This window comes from Carcharodon carcharias, chromosome 4, assembly GCF_017639515.1.
Source record: "Carcharodon carcharias isolate sCarCar2 chromosome 4, sCarCar2.pri, whole genome shotgun sequence".
NCBI lineage: Eukaryota > Metazoa > Chordata > Chondrichthyes > Lamniformes > Lamnidae > Carcharodon > Carcharodon carcharias.
Genome location: NC_054470.1, coordinates 110767871 through 110784976, shown reverse-complemented (window position 1 = coordinate 110784976; position 17106 = coordinate 110767871). Strand labels below are relative to the sequence as shown.

Sequence of the window (17106 nt, the reverse complement as noted above, 5' to 3'; positions counted from 1 at the left end):
AAGCTGCAGAAACGTTCACATTAGATTTTTACTTAAAAATTTTGACAGGCAAAATATAGTATCTGCTATTTAATGAAAGACAGAATTCAATTGTGTTGGGAAACATAGTTACCAGTCTTTAGGAAGACTGGTAATCTAACATTCCTAACTTAAAATAAATCTATACACACCATTAATCAGACAACAGGTGGAATTCCACACAAAGGCTATTGGATCCACTGGAATAATATGTTTCGATCTGAAGTCAAGGCTACAGTGACCAAACGCACTTAATACCGTCACTTAACTCTCCTTGAACCTAGTGTTGTTATTTGAAAATTGAAAGCTTGTAATTGCTGGTGGATTAATTTATTGGAAATTTTAGCAAAAGACTATTGTTGTGCCTAATCCCTAGCTACCAAAACCAGAGTTCCACTTATTCTTGTTACAGGAGGCAGTAGGCTTACGTACCAGCAGATGGCTGGATAGGTTGTGCAGAGATTGGGGGGGGGCGACATCTGCTCACGTCCATCATTTCCCAGTTCCAGTCTTCTGAAAATTCCTATTTATACTTAGATCCGCTAGGGCCTCTTCTTGGGATCTGTGAGAGAGCCCTGAGACATTGCCGGCTATAAACACAGGTTTTAACACAGAATACAAGGGCAGTTTGGCAGAAAAAAATTTGTCCGCCACTTATCATGACCTTTACCCCACTCAGCATTCCACTCCTGACGATCTTCCTGATGGTAACCGGGAGCTCGGTTGACGGGACGCTTCCCAAAGGTTTGCTTCAATCATTGGACTGTTCTGCTTTAGAAATTGCTTTGTATTTGGAGTGGATTTCCGTGAACTGTACCTTGACAGGCTTTTTTATACCAGCAGAAGTGGTAACAACTATACTGGTTAGGGCGAGTTTAACTTAAATAAACCAAGATTTTATCTTTAGTTAAAATAGCCCAAAGCTGTCAACAAGCATGACACTCGTGCAATATATTACATGCTTATATTTATTGCTCATGTTTTGCGTGTTAGAAGTTTATTGACATTCATTTGTTACCATAGCATATCTGTTTTATTTATATGACAGGATGTCATGTTGTTTTTGGAATTAATGGGCCATATAATAATTTCTATCAATTAATTAATTGCAAATTTAATAATTAAAATAAACTATATTGGGGTTGGCTGAGCACTGGTTGGATCAGGAAATGCCAGGAGACAATATCAGTGGAAATGCCTGTGGTACGGTTAAAAAAAAGTTTGTTGTTTACAGTAGCTTGCCCTGTGTTTCTGAATGGTTGTTGATCAGTCACAGAGAGTGCTGTGCTATTGCTGGGGCAGTGAGGATGGGTATACAAGCGTTGGGTGAACTGCTGGCTCATAACAGACAGCACAGGTCTCGGGGTGCACGTGGTTAAAAAGTGAAACGTACAGAATGCGATCGCAATCGGCCGCCGCACACATATCGCCACAGATATCGGGGTATTGGAGGGTCCTGCACTGTGGAGAGGCAAAACACTTAGTAACATATTTAAAATCAGGCTCCCGCAGTGCGATTGGGATCCCAGTTTAAAATTCACTGCCACTTTCCCAGGTGTCAGTAGAGAAAGGAAGGTGGGAACTGTCGGCACCACAAGGTTAGTGGCTGTTTCAGCACTCCTTCTGGGCCAGGCACAGCAGGAATATTCTATCCCAACATCCCTCCACCCCTCCTCCCCTCCTAGTACCCCAACAGCCTTCCTCTCTTCTCAATACCCCAATACCCCAACATCCCTCCACTCCTCCCAATACCCCAACAGCCCTCCTCTCTTCCCAATACCCCAACAGCCCTCCTCTCTTCTCAATACCCCAGTACCCCAACAGCCCTCCACCCCTCCCAATACCCCAACAGCCCTCCTCTCTTCTCAATACCCCAATACCCCAACATCCCTCCACTCCTCCCAATACCCCAACAGCCCTCCTTTCTTCCCAATACCCCAACAGCCCTCCTCTCTTCCCAATACCCCTACAGCGCTCCTCTATCCTCAATACCCAATAGCCAACAACCCTCCACCCCTCCCAATATGCCAACACCCTTCCTAATACCCCAACACTCCTCCATCCCTTTCAATACCCCAACACCGCCCTCACTCAGACCCTTCAAGAGTACCTCTGGCTTAACCCAAGCTGTCCCGATATATGGTCTTTCCCACCCACCCATAATTGCTGGCGATCAATTACCAAGGATCCTTGGCTGTGGCCTCTTGCCACTGGCATCCCCCTCCCTCCTGGCCCTCTGGCTAGGCTGTCCATTTACACGGCTTCCAGACTGAAAGCAGAGCAATGGGATGTTAACCAGGCCTTGTCATTAGGATCAGCAGGACCTTCCCAATCCCAGCCTTGCCAGATTCCTTAGCTTGGGGTCCCTCACCATCCAGCATTGGTATTGCCAACACCTGAATGAAAGAAAGACTTGCATTTCTGTAGTGCTTTTCATGGCCACCAGATGTCTCAAAGCACCTTACAGCCAATGAAGTACTTTCAAGAATAATCACTGTTGTAGGAAATGCAGCAGGATCCCACAAACAGCAATGTGATAGTGACCAGGTAATCTGTTTTTATGATGTTAATTGAGGGATAAGTATTGGCCAGGACATCCCTGCTCTTCTTCAAAATTAGAGGCCATGGGATCTTTTACACCCACCCAAGAGGGAGGCGGGTTTAACATCAGTTTAACATCTCATCTGAAAGACAGCACCTCTGACAGTGCACCACAGCACCAGCCTTAATTTGTATGCTTAAGCTTTTGAGTGGGACACAGCCCAGAATCTTCTGACTCACAGGCAGGAGTGCTGTGCACCAACACCGCAGACACAGCTGGAGGCTAGAATTCAACAAATTGCATTTATATAGCGCTGTTAACATTGTAAAACATCCCATGGTTAAGCAAGGGAATTAGGGGATACAGAGCCAAAGTGGGTGGATGAAGTTAAGATACACATCAGATAATATAAAACTGAATGGCGGAAAAAGTTCATTAATTTGAATGACTGAGTCCTGATCCTATGAATCTATGAGCTGCATGCAGGGTTAATGTTAGATTATGGAGTCACTGTTAGTGAGCAGTGGCTGTAAGAATATCAGTACTATTTGTGCCCACTGCAATCTCACAGAAGTTTTCAGATCAGCCTGTTTATTCCACCAGCGAAGGAGCCAGTGAGAGTGATGATTGTCGAGGTGGAGAGGAAAGCTGATCAGATACACCTGATCAGGAGTGTTTTTTAACATTGACCAGACACAGGGCCTGGTATATGGAATAAGCATGGGGTATTTCTGAGTACCTTGTCAAGCACAATCATGGGCCAATCCAATGGAAGTCCAGGGTCACCAACACCCTCTAATGCCCCGTTACCAGGAGGAGGAGGAGGATGGGGTAGTTAAGAATTTTTGCCAGGCATCAGGAAGTTCCAGATGAGGAACAGAACTTCGTTGAGTTAGCAAATAATGTGAAGAAATTCTTCATTCATTCAAAGTGGCTCAGGGAAGCTGTAATATGTACAAAGTAATATGTACATAGCGTAGATGGATTTAAGGGGAAGCTGAGGGAGAAAGGAACAGAAGGATATGCTGATAAGGTGAGATGAATATGAGTGGGAGGAGGCTCATGTGGAGCATAAACACCTGCATGGAACTGGTGGGCCGAATGGCCTGTTTCTGTGCTGTAAAATTCTATGCAACCCAAGCTGTGAAGAAACATTACAACTTGAAGATTAAGGTGGGCAATGTTACTCTGCAAACATTCAAAACACATTCTGAAATTTTCCAAGAAATGAAGCAAGGAAATATTGTCAAGGGTTCTGTGTGGCGAACGGCAGATCGGAAATGCTGTTCTGATGTTTGGAATAATGTGAGCCTTGCACCAAAAATAGTGTGTGAATGGGAGCAGGAAGTTAGAAAGCTAAAAAAAAGGAAATTGAGCGAGTGGAAAAATCCGGAAGGAAATGAAAGTGGGGAAATGTGAGGTCATCCATATTGGCTCTAAGATAAATAATTCAAAGTCTTCTCTTAATGGTGATAGTTTAGGAGCTGACGGGAAAGCCAAGTGATTTGAATGGATAGTAATTGCCAAAATCTAGTTCACAGGAAGAAGGAGTAATCAGAACGACTATTGTTCCTGGATATCTCCATTATGTTAAAGGTTCACTACATTACAACAATAATAACTTGCATTTGTATAACACCTTTAATGTAGTAAGTTATTATTGTTGTTTCTGTGGATTCCCCACTGAGGCTGCGGGAGATGATTGGACCACCACCGGAATTTAGAATCCAGAAGACATTCCCCAGAATGTAACAGGATTTTCATTTTCTGGAAAGGGTGGTGGTGGGGGGGGGGTGTTCAGAAGGGAGATGCCGGGGGTCTGATTAAATGATGGGTTGGTTTGGGTTGGGTGGGTTCGGGCCAGGTCTGGGGGAAGGTGGTGGGGGGGGAAGGGCGGGGGGGGAGTCAGACCTGGTGTGGGTGTGGGGTAGGGGGTGCTGGTTCGTTGGGGTCGGGTCGGGTTGGGCAAGGGGTTGGCTCAGGTGGGGTCAGGTCGGGCCTGACCTGGGGAGGGGGGTGGATTGTGTTGGGTCGGGCTGTGGGGGGATTGTCGGGAGAGAGTAGTCGGGGTTGGGGGGGGAGGTACAGTGGGGTGGGGGGAGACATGGTGGGGGGTCAGGGGGTAGTGGGCAGGGGGAGTCCATAAGACTATAAGAGCTCCATAGGAGCAGAAGTAGGCCATTCGGCCCATTGAGTCTGCTCCTCCATTCAATGAAATCATGGCTGATCTGATCGTCCTCAACTCCACTTTCCTGCCTTTTCCCCATACCCCTTGATTCCCTTCCTGATTAAAAACCTGTCTATCTCAGCCTTGAATATATTTAATGATCCAGCCTGTACAGCTCTCTGTGGTAAATTCCACAGATTTACCACCCTCTGAGAGAAGAAATTCCTCTTCATCTTTGCCTTAAATGGGCGACCCCTCACTCTGAGATTATATCCTCTGGTCATAAACTCTCCCACAAGGTGAAACAACCTCTCAACATCTACCCTGTCAAGCCCCCTAAGAATCTTATATGTTTCAATAAGGTCACCTCTTATTCTTCTAAACTCCAATGAGTACAGGCCCAACCTACTCAACCTCACCTCATAAGAAAATCCCTCCATACCCAGGATCAACCTAGTGAACCTTCTCTGGACTGCCTCCAATGCCAGTATATCTTTCCTTAGTTAAGGGGGCCAAAACTGTTCACTATATTCTAGGTGTGGTCTAACTAGTGCCTTGCTTAGTTGTAGCAAGGCTTCCCTATTTTTATACTCCATTCCTTTTGAAGTAAAGGCCAACATTCCATTTGCCTTCCCTATTACCTACTGAACTTGTATGCTAGCTTTTTGTGATTCATGCATGAGGGCACCCAAATCCCTCTGTCCTGCAGCTTTCTTCAGTCTTTCTCCATTTAAGTAACATTCAGCTCCTCTATTCTTCCTGCCAAAGTGCATAACCTCACATTTTCCCACATTATATTCCATCTGCCAGGTTTTTGCCCACTCACTTAACCTATCTATATCCCTCTGTAGACTCTTTGTGTCATCCTCGCCACTTGCCTTCTCACCTATTTTTGTGTCATTCGCAAACTTGGCAATAGTACATTCACTTTCCTCAGCCAAGTCATTAATATATATTGTAAATAATTGTGGCTCCAGCACTGATCCCTGTGGTACTCCACTGGTTATAGGTTGCCATCCTGAAAATGGCTCTTATCTTATTAAGTAGCCATGTGTATGGTACCTTATCAAACACCTTTTGGAAATCCAAATATATTACATCTACTGGTTCCCCTTTATCTATCTTGCGTGTTACCTCCTCAAAGAATCCTAATAAATTTGTCAGGCTGATTTCCCCTTCATGAAGCTATGCAGACTCTGCTTGATTTTATTATGCATTTCTAAATGCTTTGCTATTACATCCTTTATAATAATCTCTAACATTTTCCATTGACGGATGTTAAGCTAACTGGCCTATAGTTAGCTGTTTTGTGTTTTCCTTCCTTTTTGACTAAGGATGTTACATTGGCCATTCGCCAATCCTCTGGGACTTTTCCAGAATCTAAGGATCCTTGGAAGATTCCTACCAATGCATTGATTATCTCTGTAGCTACTTCCTTTAATATTCTAGGATGCAACCCATCACGTCCAGGGGACTTATCGGCCTTTAGCCCCATTAGTTTCCCTAGTACTTTTTCTCTAGTGATAGTTATTTATGTATTTATTTCCTCCCCACTTTTGCCCCTTGATTATTCAGTATTTTTGGAATGCTGTTAGTGTCTTCTACCGTGAAGACTGATGCAAAGTATTTATTCAACTCCTCTGCCATTTCCTGGTTCCCCATTATTATTTCCCCAGCCTCATTCTCTAAGGGGCCTATGTTCACTTTGGCCTCTCTTTCTTTTTTATATATTCGAAGAAGATCTTATTGTCTGTTTTTACAATACTTACTAGTTTACCCTCAAACTTTATTTTCTTCCTTTTTATTATTTTTTTGGCCATCTTTTGTCAGTTTTTAAAACTTTCCCAATCCTCTGGCTTACCACTAATCTTTGCCGCATTGTATGTTTTTCTTTCAATTTGATACTATCCTTAATTTCCTTGGTTAACCATGGTTGGTTTATCCCCCTCCTAGAATCCTTCTTCCTTATTGGGATATATCTTTGTTGTGAGTCATGAACTATTTTCTTAAATGTCTGCCATTGTTCATCAATCGTCTTTTCTGCTAAACTCCTTTCCCAGTCCACTCCAGCCAACTCTGCCCTCATTCCTTTGTAATTATCCTTATTTAAGTTTAGCACAGTTGTTTCCGACCCAGGTTTCTCACTCTCAAACTGAATACTAAATTCTACCATGTTATGGTCACTGTTTCCTAAGGGATCTTTTACTCTGAGATCATTTATTAAACCTGCCTCATTACACATTACCAAATAGCCTTATCTCTGGTTGGATCCAAAACGTATTGTTCTCAGAAACTGTCCCAAATATACTCTATGAATTGTTGTTCCTGGCTACCTCTGCCAATTTGATTTTTTTCAATCTACATGAAGATTAAAGTCTCCCATGATTAATGTACTGCCTTTTTTACATGATCTATTCTCTGTCCTATCCTCAGTCCGGGGTGAGTTCCATAGCTACCCAGAAGCTAGAATTGGGTTTAACTTTAACTTTTTCTGGGTAACTATAACTGTGTGGCAGTCTGAAACATCCAAAGTTTGTGACTTAAATCATATTAAAGATGGTTCCCAGTGCAGAGCAATTGCCCAAAGGAAGTTTGAACTTCCTGGGCGATTCCCGTGCAATCCTTACCTGGGAACTTCGGGGATTTGGGGGTGGCTGGTTCCCCAGCGGACTTTTGGGGTACCCCCCAGATATACTGCACCGGGAACTCGGAAGTTACAGGCCAATGTCTTACTGGCAGGAGGGTTAGAAACGATTATTAGGGAGCCGGCGGAAAAGCCAGGAGGGAGTTGAGGCAAACTTTTCAGATGTACCGAGTTATGATGATCTGGAAGACACTCCCTGGAAGGGTGATGGAAGCAGGTTCAATAATTACTTTCAAAAAAGAGAATTGGACCATTATTTAAAAATGACAATTTTGTCAGGCAATGCAGACAGAGCAGATTGGGAGTCAGATTAATCATTTCCTTCTTCCTTTCCCTTGCCACCAACTCCACCACTGCCTTTGCAAATCTTTGAGGCTGAACCAGGCTGTTCCCATCCTCATATTTGACCCTGAGATGAGTTTCCAACTACATACTGTGTGCAGTTTTGGTCTCCTTATTTAAAGAGGGATGTAAATGCGTTGGAGGCAGTTCAGAGGAGGTTTACTAGATTGTTACCTGGACTGGGCGGGTTGACTTATGAAGCAGGGTTGGACAGACTGGGTTTGTTTCCACTGGAGTTTAGAAGAGTGAGGGGTAACTTGATTGAAGTGTATAAAGCCCAGAACAGTATTGACAAGGTGGACATGGAAAGGATGTTTCCTCTTGCAGGTAAGTCCAGAACTAGGGGGCACTGTTTTAAAATTAGGAGTCACCTTTTTAGGACAGAGATGAAGAGAATCTTTTTCTATCAGAGGGTCGTGTGACTTTGGAATTCTCTGCTTCCAAAGGCGGTGGAGGTGGAGGTCACTGAATATTTTTAAGGCGGAGGTAGATAGGTTCTTGCTAGGCAAGGGAATCAAAGGTTATCGGGGTTAGATAGGAATGTGGAATTCAAAACAGAAACAGATCAACAATGATCTTATTGAATGGTGGAGCAGGCTCGAGGGGCTGAATGGCCTAATTCTGCCCCTATTTCGTATGTTTATATATTCGTGCCATCAGTAAGACCACATATTTCCAACTCCATAACGTCACTCGACTCTGCCCCTGCATCAACTCATCTGCTGCTGAAACCCTCATCCATGCTTTCATTATCTCTAGGCTTGACTATTCCAGCACTCGCCTTTCCACACTTCAATCATCCACCCTCCATGAACTTGAGCACATTCAAAACCCTGCTGCCCATGCCCTTTCTCGCACCAAGTTCCAGTCACCTATTGCCCCTGAGCTTGCTGACGTACAATGGCTCCTGGTTAAACAATGCCTCAATTTTAAAATTCTCACCTTCTCTTTGAATCCCTCCATGGTTTTGCTTGCTCCCTCTCTCTGTAACCTCCTACAGCCCCATAAGCCTCCGAGATATCTGCACTCCTCCAATTCTGGCTACTCGAGCATCCCTCATTTCCATCGCACCACCACTGATGGCCGTGCCTTCAGCTGCCTAGGCCCCAAGCTCTGGAATCCCCTTTTTAAATGTCCCCACTTCACATTCCTCCTTTAAACCTACCTATTTAACTACATATTTTGGTCATCTGCCTTAATATTTCTTTATGAGGCTCGGTGTCAAATTTTGCTTTATAATCCTCCTGTGAAATGTCTTGGGAATTGTAGCCATGTTAAACATAGAAACATAGAAAATAGGAGCAGGAGTAGGTCATTCCGTCCTTCTAGCCTGCTCCGCCATTCACTATGATCATGGCTGATCCTCATTGCTGTACTCCCGGTCACTCCCCATACCCTTGACGTCTTTAGAGCCCAGAAATCTATCTATTTCCTTCTTAAATGCTTCTTAAATACATTCATTTAAGAATAAATTCTTAAATGCTTGGCCTCCACAGCCTTTGGTGGTGGAGAATTCCACAGGGTCACCACCTCCTGAGTGAAGAAGTTTCTCTTCATCTCAGTCCTAAATGGCCTACCCCGTATCCTGAGCCTGTGACCCCTTGTACAGACCCCATAGCCAGAGAAAACATCATCCCTGTGTCCACTCTGTCCCGCCCTGTCAGAATTTTATATACGTGGCTATATAAGTGTGAGTTGTTGATGTTGATGTTTCAGCTCTTTCAAAAAGCTGGCACAGGCATGATGGACTGAATGGCCTCCTTCTATATCGCATGATTCTGTGAGTGGCTGCTCCTCATACATGATTCTGGTAGTAAATTTTGGACAGGATATTTGACTGCTGTATGAGGGAATAGTTGACAGGCCCAAGCCCGTTCCCATGGCAACATCCACAGGCCTACGCATCCAGCCCAGGTGTCACACAGTTCTGACCAAATGTGAAAACTTGGCTAAATTTTCCCTTTCTAGCTCGGAGATGCTGAAACCCAACATGGCGAGTGGTGGGGTGGGGGGAATGGTGGGGTGGTGGTGGTGGTGTTGGGGGGGGTGGGGGGGGGGGGGGTGGGGTGGGGGTGGGCGGAGGGGGGGTGCGTGCTAATCTTCATTTGAAGCACACATTGGACAAGTGGTAGGTTCTAGCTCCCAATAAAAATGCCCCAAGCCATGATCGAGGTTAGGCTACATTAACAGGTGAATCTCCTTGGGATGTTTTACTCTTCCAATGGTGCTATATAAATGCAAGCAGTTTGTTGTTGTAATTGCCAAGCAGTCAGCACTAATAGCACTCCCTGTAGAAAGAAAGACTTGCATTTACAGAATCACAGAATCACACAGTGCAGAAGAGGCCCTTCGGCCCATCAAGTCTGCACTGACACGTAAGAAACATCTGACCTACCTACCTAATCCCATTTACCAGCACTTGGCCCATAGCCTTGAATGTTATGATGAACCAATTGCTCATCCAGGAACTTTTTAAAGGATGTGAAGCAACCCACCTCCACCAATGTCCCAGGCAGCGCTTTCCAGACCGTCACCACCCTCTGGGTAAAAAAGTTTTTCCTCACATCCTCCCTAAACCTCCTGCCCCTCACCTTGAACTTGTGTCCCCTCGTGACTGACCCTTCAACTAAGGGGAACAGCTGCCCCCTATCCACCCTGTCCATGCCCCTCATAATCTTGTACACCTCGATCAGATCGCCCCTCAGTCTTTTCTGTTCCAACAAAAACAACACAAGTCTATCCAACCTCTCTTCATAACTTAAATATTTCATCCCAGGCAACATCCTGGTGAATCTCCTCTACACCCCCTCCAGTGCAATCACATCCTTCCTATAATGTGGCGACCAGAACTGCACACAGTACTCCAGCTGTGGCCTCACCAAGGTTCTATACAACTTCAACATGACCTCCCTACTTTTGTAATCTATGCCTCGATTGAAAAAGGCAAGTGTCCCATATGCCTTTTTCACCACCCCACTAACATGCCCCTCCGCCTTCAGAGATCTATGGACACACAGGCCAAGGTCCCTTTGTTCCTCAGAACTTCCTAGTGTCATGCCGTTCATTGAGTACTTCCTTGTCAAATTATTCCTTCCAAAGCGTATCACCTCACACTTTTCAGGGTTAAATTCCATCTGCCCATTTGACTATCCCATCTATATCTTCCTGTAGCCCAAACACTCAACCTCACTGTTAACCACCTGGCCAATCTTTGTGTCATCTGCAAACGTACCAATCCCATCCCCCACATAGACATCTACGTCGTTTATATAAATGATGAATAATAGGGGGCCGAGCACAGATCCCTGTGACTTCCAGTCACTAAAGCAGCCTTCTGTCATCACTCTCTGACCGACATCATCACACACTATGCTATTTTACGCCCGATCGGGTCAGGCACATGCCCACCCGCAGGATGTAAAATTCTGCCCATTGTCTTAAAAACCCATTTGGTTCACTAATGCCCCTTTAGGGAAGGAAATCTGCCATCCTCCCCTGGTCTGGCCTATATGTGACTCCAGACCCACAGCGATTTGGTTGCTGCCCTCGGCAATGACCTAGCAAGATCAGTTCAAGGGCAATTAGGGGCGGGCAACAAATGCTGACCTTGCCAGCAACACCCACATCCCATGGGAGAATAGAAAACAGACTGGGTCATAGTTGACATAAGCCGCTGGCTACGCAGGAGTGCTGGAGATCTGGTGGAATTGTCCACACTGAAAGGCAATTTGCAGCCCCTTAAAGGGACAATGAGCTTTCCAATGGCTGTTATGGGAAGAGATAATCTGACAATGTCCATCATTCTCTGATACAGTGAGGGTGTTGATCCAAATTGGAGAAAAGCGAGGAGGTCTGCCTCCTCCTGTAAGATCCTGAGGGGACTTGACAGGGTGAATATTGAGAGGATGTTTCCCCTTGTGGGGGAGTCTAGAGTAGGGGACACAGTTTAGAAACTAGGGATCTCCCATTTGAGACTGAGATGAGGAGAATTTTTGTCTCTCAGAGGGTTGTTAGTCTGTGGAATTCTTTTCTATGGAGAGCAGTGGAGGCTGGGTCATTGAACATATTCAAGGCTGAGTTATATAGATTTCGATTGACAAGGGAGTCAAGGGTTATGGGGCAGACAAGAAAGTGGAGTTGAAACCACAATCAGATTAGTCATGAGGAATAGGCTCAAAGGGCTGAATGGTCTATTCCTGCTCTTAATTCTTATGTTCTTTGGCCAGAAAAATTACAAGAAGGAGCCCCATGATGAAACAAATTTGTTGCTTGAAACCCCTTAAGAGTTCAGTGGAAATGTGCCAATGAGGGGTGGGGAAAGGAGATGGAAAGAAATTGGGGGAGATGTTAGCTGGCTCTCGGATGTGCTGATAGGTCTCTCGCCCAATTTCCTTCTGATTTTCTTTTGCTTTCCTTCCCAATTTCATGGCCTACATTGTGAGCTAAACTGGCTTCAAACCTTCCTTCCTTAATGCAGAGAGTGGCCAGAATCACTACCACAGGGAGTGGCTGAGGTAAATACTTCAGATACATCTAAGGGGGAAGCCTTATAAACGCAAGAGGGAGAAAGGAATAGAAGGTTATGCTGATAATGTGAGATGAAGTAGGGTGGGAGGTGGTTTGTGTGGAGCATAGACACTGACAAAGACCTGTTGGTCTGAATGGCCTGTTTCTGTGTTTTAAAATTCAGTGTAAATCCTGGGTCTTTGTTGGTCACAGCAAGTGGTGCAGTTTCTAATCAATCCACTGGGGGAGCTCTGACCCACTGGATTCAGCGAGCAAACCAAGAATTCCTTCTGCACTTTTTGTGCCAAACTACCTGTATTCCAGTCAAACCAAACAGTTTATGTATTTACTTAAAACAATCTTTTAATTGGAATTAAGAGGTCAGACTAACAAAAAAAAGTTCCATAAAACTTAGACCGACGTAATTGTGGAATAATTTGGGGCTTTGTTGGTAACTGAAACTCCTCACACAGGAACTTACCCTGAATATATTTTACAATAACATTAAAACTATTTCAAACGGAAAGAATTAGTCACAAGTGTTTCCCATCCACTGTAGCTATTCATTATTTTTGTGCTATATAATCTTTTATTTGTTCATGGGATGTGAGTGTCATTGCGAAGGTTAGTAGGCCCATCCCTAGTTGCCCTTGAGAAGGTAGTGGTGAGCTGCCTTCTTGAACCGCTGCATTCCATGTGGTGTAGGTACACCCATAATGCTGTTAGGGATGGAGTTCCAGGATTTTAACCCAGCGACAGTGAAAGAATGGCGATATATTTCCAAGACTGGATGGTGTGTGGCTTGGAGGGAACTTGCAGGTGGTGGTGTTCCCATGTCTCATGTGTCTACTGCCCTTGCCCTTCTAGGTGGTCGTGGTCATGGGTTTGCCTTTGAAGGAGTTTTGGCGAATTGTTGGATATATTCACCATATGGTATAGACTCAGGGACAGACTGTGACTTGGTATTATCCTGTAATATATAGAGGGTGTACTATTCTCTGTAACAGCAATGTCTAGAATACAACATCATCATTGTTTAACAAATACAATACTACATCCTGCCAGTTTGAATCACCTGATTCAATTTCAGGAGCCCAGCACCATTTAGTGTTCAGCATGAAACCTTCTAGAGCAAGGATAAAACATAATGGAAATCAAAACCCACTTCCTTCCACTACCTCATCCCCAGTGGCTATAAAAACATTAAGTGAAATAAGTCTGTAAGATCTTCCAGTCCTGCAACTCTCTGAGATCTCTGCACTTCTTCATTTCTGGCCTCTTGAACATCCCGATTTTATCGCTCCACCATTGCTGGCTGTGTCAGCCGCGTTCTTCCATTTAGCACAAATGTACCAATCAGAAAACAAGGATTTGTGAAACAATACTGTAGGTTCTTTATTTGAAAATAACACTACACACAAACAATGGTAAGTGGTATCAGAGGCTGAACATCATGTCGATAGAAGGACCCATTACTGCACAACGTGCCTTGTGTATTAATAATGGTATCAAGGCACCAATCACTCATAAGGGATTGTGCAAACAGGCTGTGGTTCATTTATGAATTCTAGGCACTTGTGAACAGATAGATACACATGGAGAGACAGCTTGAGGGCCAAAGAGCTGTGTGTCTGTGTTCTGCTCCAGGCTGAAGCGAAACTGAGGCTGGATCCCATGACACACTTCCCTCAAAGTGATGACATGCTGCTATCCCTTAAAGACATGGTACAACAACTGGCAGGCTAGGTAGAGCACATTTGGTCTGCAGGATTGTTGCTCTGTTCTGTCTATAGAGTACGTGTAATTATGCATCACATCTTGTCTTGTGTCATGGTGGGATAGTGATGGACAGCAGTTTAAGATACACAAGGTGCATCACAACAATGTTTTTAGCTGTCTGGGCCCTAAACTCTGATGTTCCCTCCCTAATCCTCTATCTGTTTCTCTACCCTTCTCTCCTTAAAACCTACCTCTTTGACTTTTGTTCATCTATTCTAATATGTGGCTCATTGTCAAACTTTGTTTGATAATGATCCTGTGAAGTATGTTGGGATGTTTGGCTATGTCAAAGACGCTAATTAAAATCAAGTTCTTGTTGTTGATACCAAACATCAACGTGAGTGTGATTCAAATTCCATCAGAATTTTGATCTATGAGACTTTTTCATGACACAAAATTCAGTGCAATCAATTGTCCGCTATTTGCAAAACAGCTTAAAAGGATGAGAGATGATCTCATTGAAATGTATAAACTCCTTCTAGGGTTTGACAGAGTGCATGTTGAATGGTTTGTTTCTTCTCGCGATAAGGAGGTCAAACTGAGATGAGGAGAAATTTCTTCACTCAGAGGGTTGTGAATCTTTGGAGTTCTCTGCGCCAGAGGACTCAAGTATATTCAAGACGGAGATTGATAGATTTTTGGGCACTAAGAGAATCAAGTGATATAGTGATAGAGCAGGAAGGTGAAGTTGAGGTAGAAGATCTGCCTATTGAATGGCAGAGCCTGCCTGAGGGACCGAATGGCCTACTCTGGTCCCTATTCCTCACTTTCTTAACATTACATTCCTTGGTGGTCTAGTGGTTAAGATTCGATGCTGTCAATGCCTCAGCCTGAGTTTGATTCCTGAACAGCGAATGAAAATTTCTCTATTAGCCATGGCTCTGTTAGTAACACTCTTGCCCCAGAGTTGGAAGGTTGTGGGTTCAAGCCCCACTCCAGGACATGAGCACAACAATCAAGGCTGACACTCCAGTGTAGCACTGATGGAGTGCTGCACTGTCAGAGGTGCTGTCTTTCAGATAACCTGTTAAACTGAGGCCCCATCTGGTCTCTCAGGTGGATATCAAAGATGCCATGGCATTATTTCAAAGAGGAGCAGGGGAATGAACCCTGACGTCCTGGCCTGTATTTATCCTTCAATAAATATCACAAAAAAACAGATAGCAGTTTATCATCACTGCTGTTTCAGGAAGTGAGCTGTGTGCAAGTTAGCTGCTGTGTTTCCTACATTGCTGCACTTCATTGTAAAGTATTTCATTGACCGTAAAGTGCCTTGGGATACCCGGAGGGAAGGCATTGTTCTTCTCTATCTTTTTCTTAACAGCTTAAGGGAGTCCACCATACCTTATGGTTTCATCCAGGTCAACGCTATGAATTTAGAGTGAAACCACTGGCAGTATTGGGTTTCATACAACAGACTGTGACAATTGCTGTGTAACATGTTCCATGATTATGCTTACTTAAAGAACGTTTTTACTGGCTGCATCTGCACACAGACACAAAAAGGAAATTAAAAACGAAGAAAGGCAGAATCGCGAATCAGGATGTTTGAGTTTTGCTGTAGCTTTTGTCAAATGATCATGGCTGTAATTCCTGAATCTGCGTTTAATTTCCCAGCTCCTCAGATTACCAGTCCCTTGGAGACAGTGGATGCGCTGGTTGAAGATGAAGCCTCTTTCCTGTGTGGAGTGGATTCATATCCAACGGCTGAGATAATCTGGACTCGCAATAACATTCCGATAAGGTGAGAACACACCAAACTTTGAAGGAAGCAGAATTTGGCACATCCATCAGTGTTCAGAGTCAGAAACAGGATGAAACGATATAGGCCAGGATTTTCTGGCCCTGTCGTGGTGGGACCTGTCCTGGGAGATTTGGCAGCCCAGCCAAAGCCTACTGACTTTCAGTGGGACCGGACAATCCCGGCAGCAGGCAGAGATATAAAATCCTGCCCTTTGTATACCAGAGCCAAACTTTGGCCATTGGATTTTTTGCCTTCCATGAGATTGGGCTCTGATCCAGTAGTTCTCTGACAGGAGTACACTCAAGACTATAAGAATGTAAGAGCGAAGAACAGATGTAGGCCATTCGGCCCCTCAGGCCTGCTCCGCTATTCAACCAGATCAGAGCTGATTTTTCAATCTCAAACTCTCCCTTCTTTCCTGCACTATTCCCATATCCCTCGATTCCCTTAGTTCCCAAAAATCTATCAATCTCAGTCTTGAATATACTCAATGACTGAGCATCCATAACTCTCTGGAGTAGAGAGTTCCAGAGATTCACAACAAGGGCATTTTGGTAGGAAGAACATGAACAGACAATATAAAATAAGGGGTGAAATTTTGAAGGGGCTGCAGGAGCAGAAATACCTGGGTGTATATGTGCATAGATCATTGAAGACGGCAGGCCAGGTGGAGAGAGCAGTTAGTAAAGCATATAGTATCCTGGGTTTTACTAATAGGGGCATAGAGTACAAGAGCAGGGAGGTTATGCTGAATTTATATGAGACACTCATTAGACCTCAGCTGGAGTATTGTGTACAGCTCTGGGCACCACATTATAGGAAGGATGTGAACACGTTGGAGAGGGTGCAGAAGAGGTTTACAAGAATAGTTCCAGGGATGAGAAACTTCAGTTACAAAAATAGATCAGAGAGATTGAGACTGTTCTCCTTGGAGAGAAGAAAGCTAAGAGAAGATTTGATAGAGATGTTCAAAATCATGAGGGGGCTGGACAGAGTAGATAGGGAGAAGCCGTTCCCACTCATAAAATGATCAAGAACGAGGGGGCACAGATTTAAAATGATTTGCAAAAGAAGCAAATGTGACAAGAGAAAAAGCTTTTTCACACAAGTGGTTTGGGTCTGGAATGCACTATTTAGAAGTGCGGTGGAGGCAGGTTCAATCGAGGCATTCAAGAGGGCATTAGATGATTATTTGAATAGAAACAATGTGCAGGGGTACGGTGAAAAGGCAGGGCATTGGCACTAGGTCGTAATGCTCATTTGGAGACCCAGTACAGACATGATGGGCCGAATGGCATCCTTCTGTGCCGTTAACATTCTGTGACTCTGAGTGAAGAAATTTCTCCTCATCTCAGTCCTAATGC

At 44.2% G+C, this 17106-nt stretch overlaps 1 protein-coding gene across 1 annotated transcript in view; it reads left to right on the top strand.

The window, feature by feature from the left end:
* Positions 1–493: 493 nt before the first annotated feature.
* The window catches only part of musk (muscle, skeletal, receptor tyrosine kinase), a 145952-nt gene continuing 129339 nt past the window's right edge, over positions 494–17106 (top strand). Inside the window, exons 1-2 of the mRNA XM_041186845.1 lie at positions 494–762; positions 15616–15742. Coding sequence (XP_041042779.1) covers positions 678–762; positions 15616–15742 — 212 coding nt within the window. The 5' untranslated portion in view covers positions 494–677. The remainder of the gene's footprint in view (positions 763–15615; positions 15743–17106) is intronic.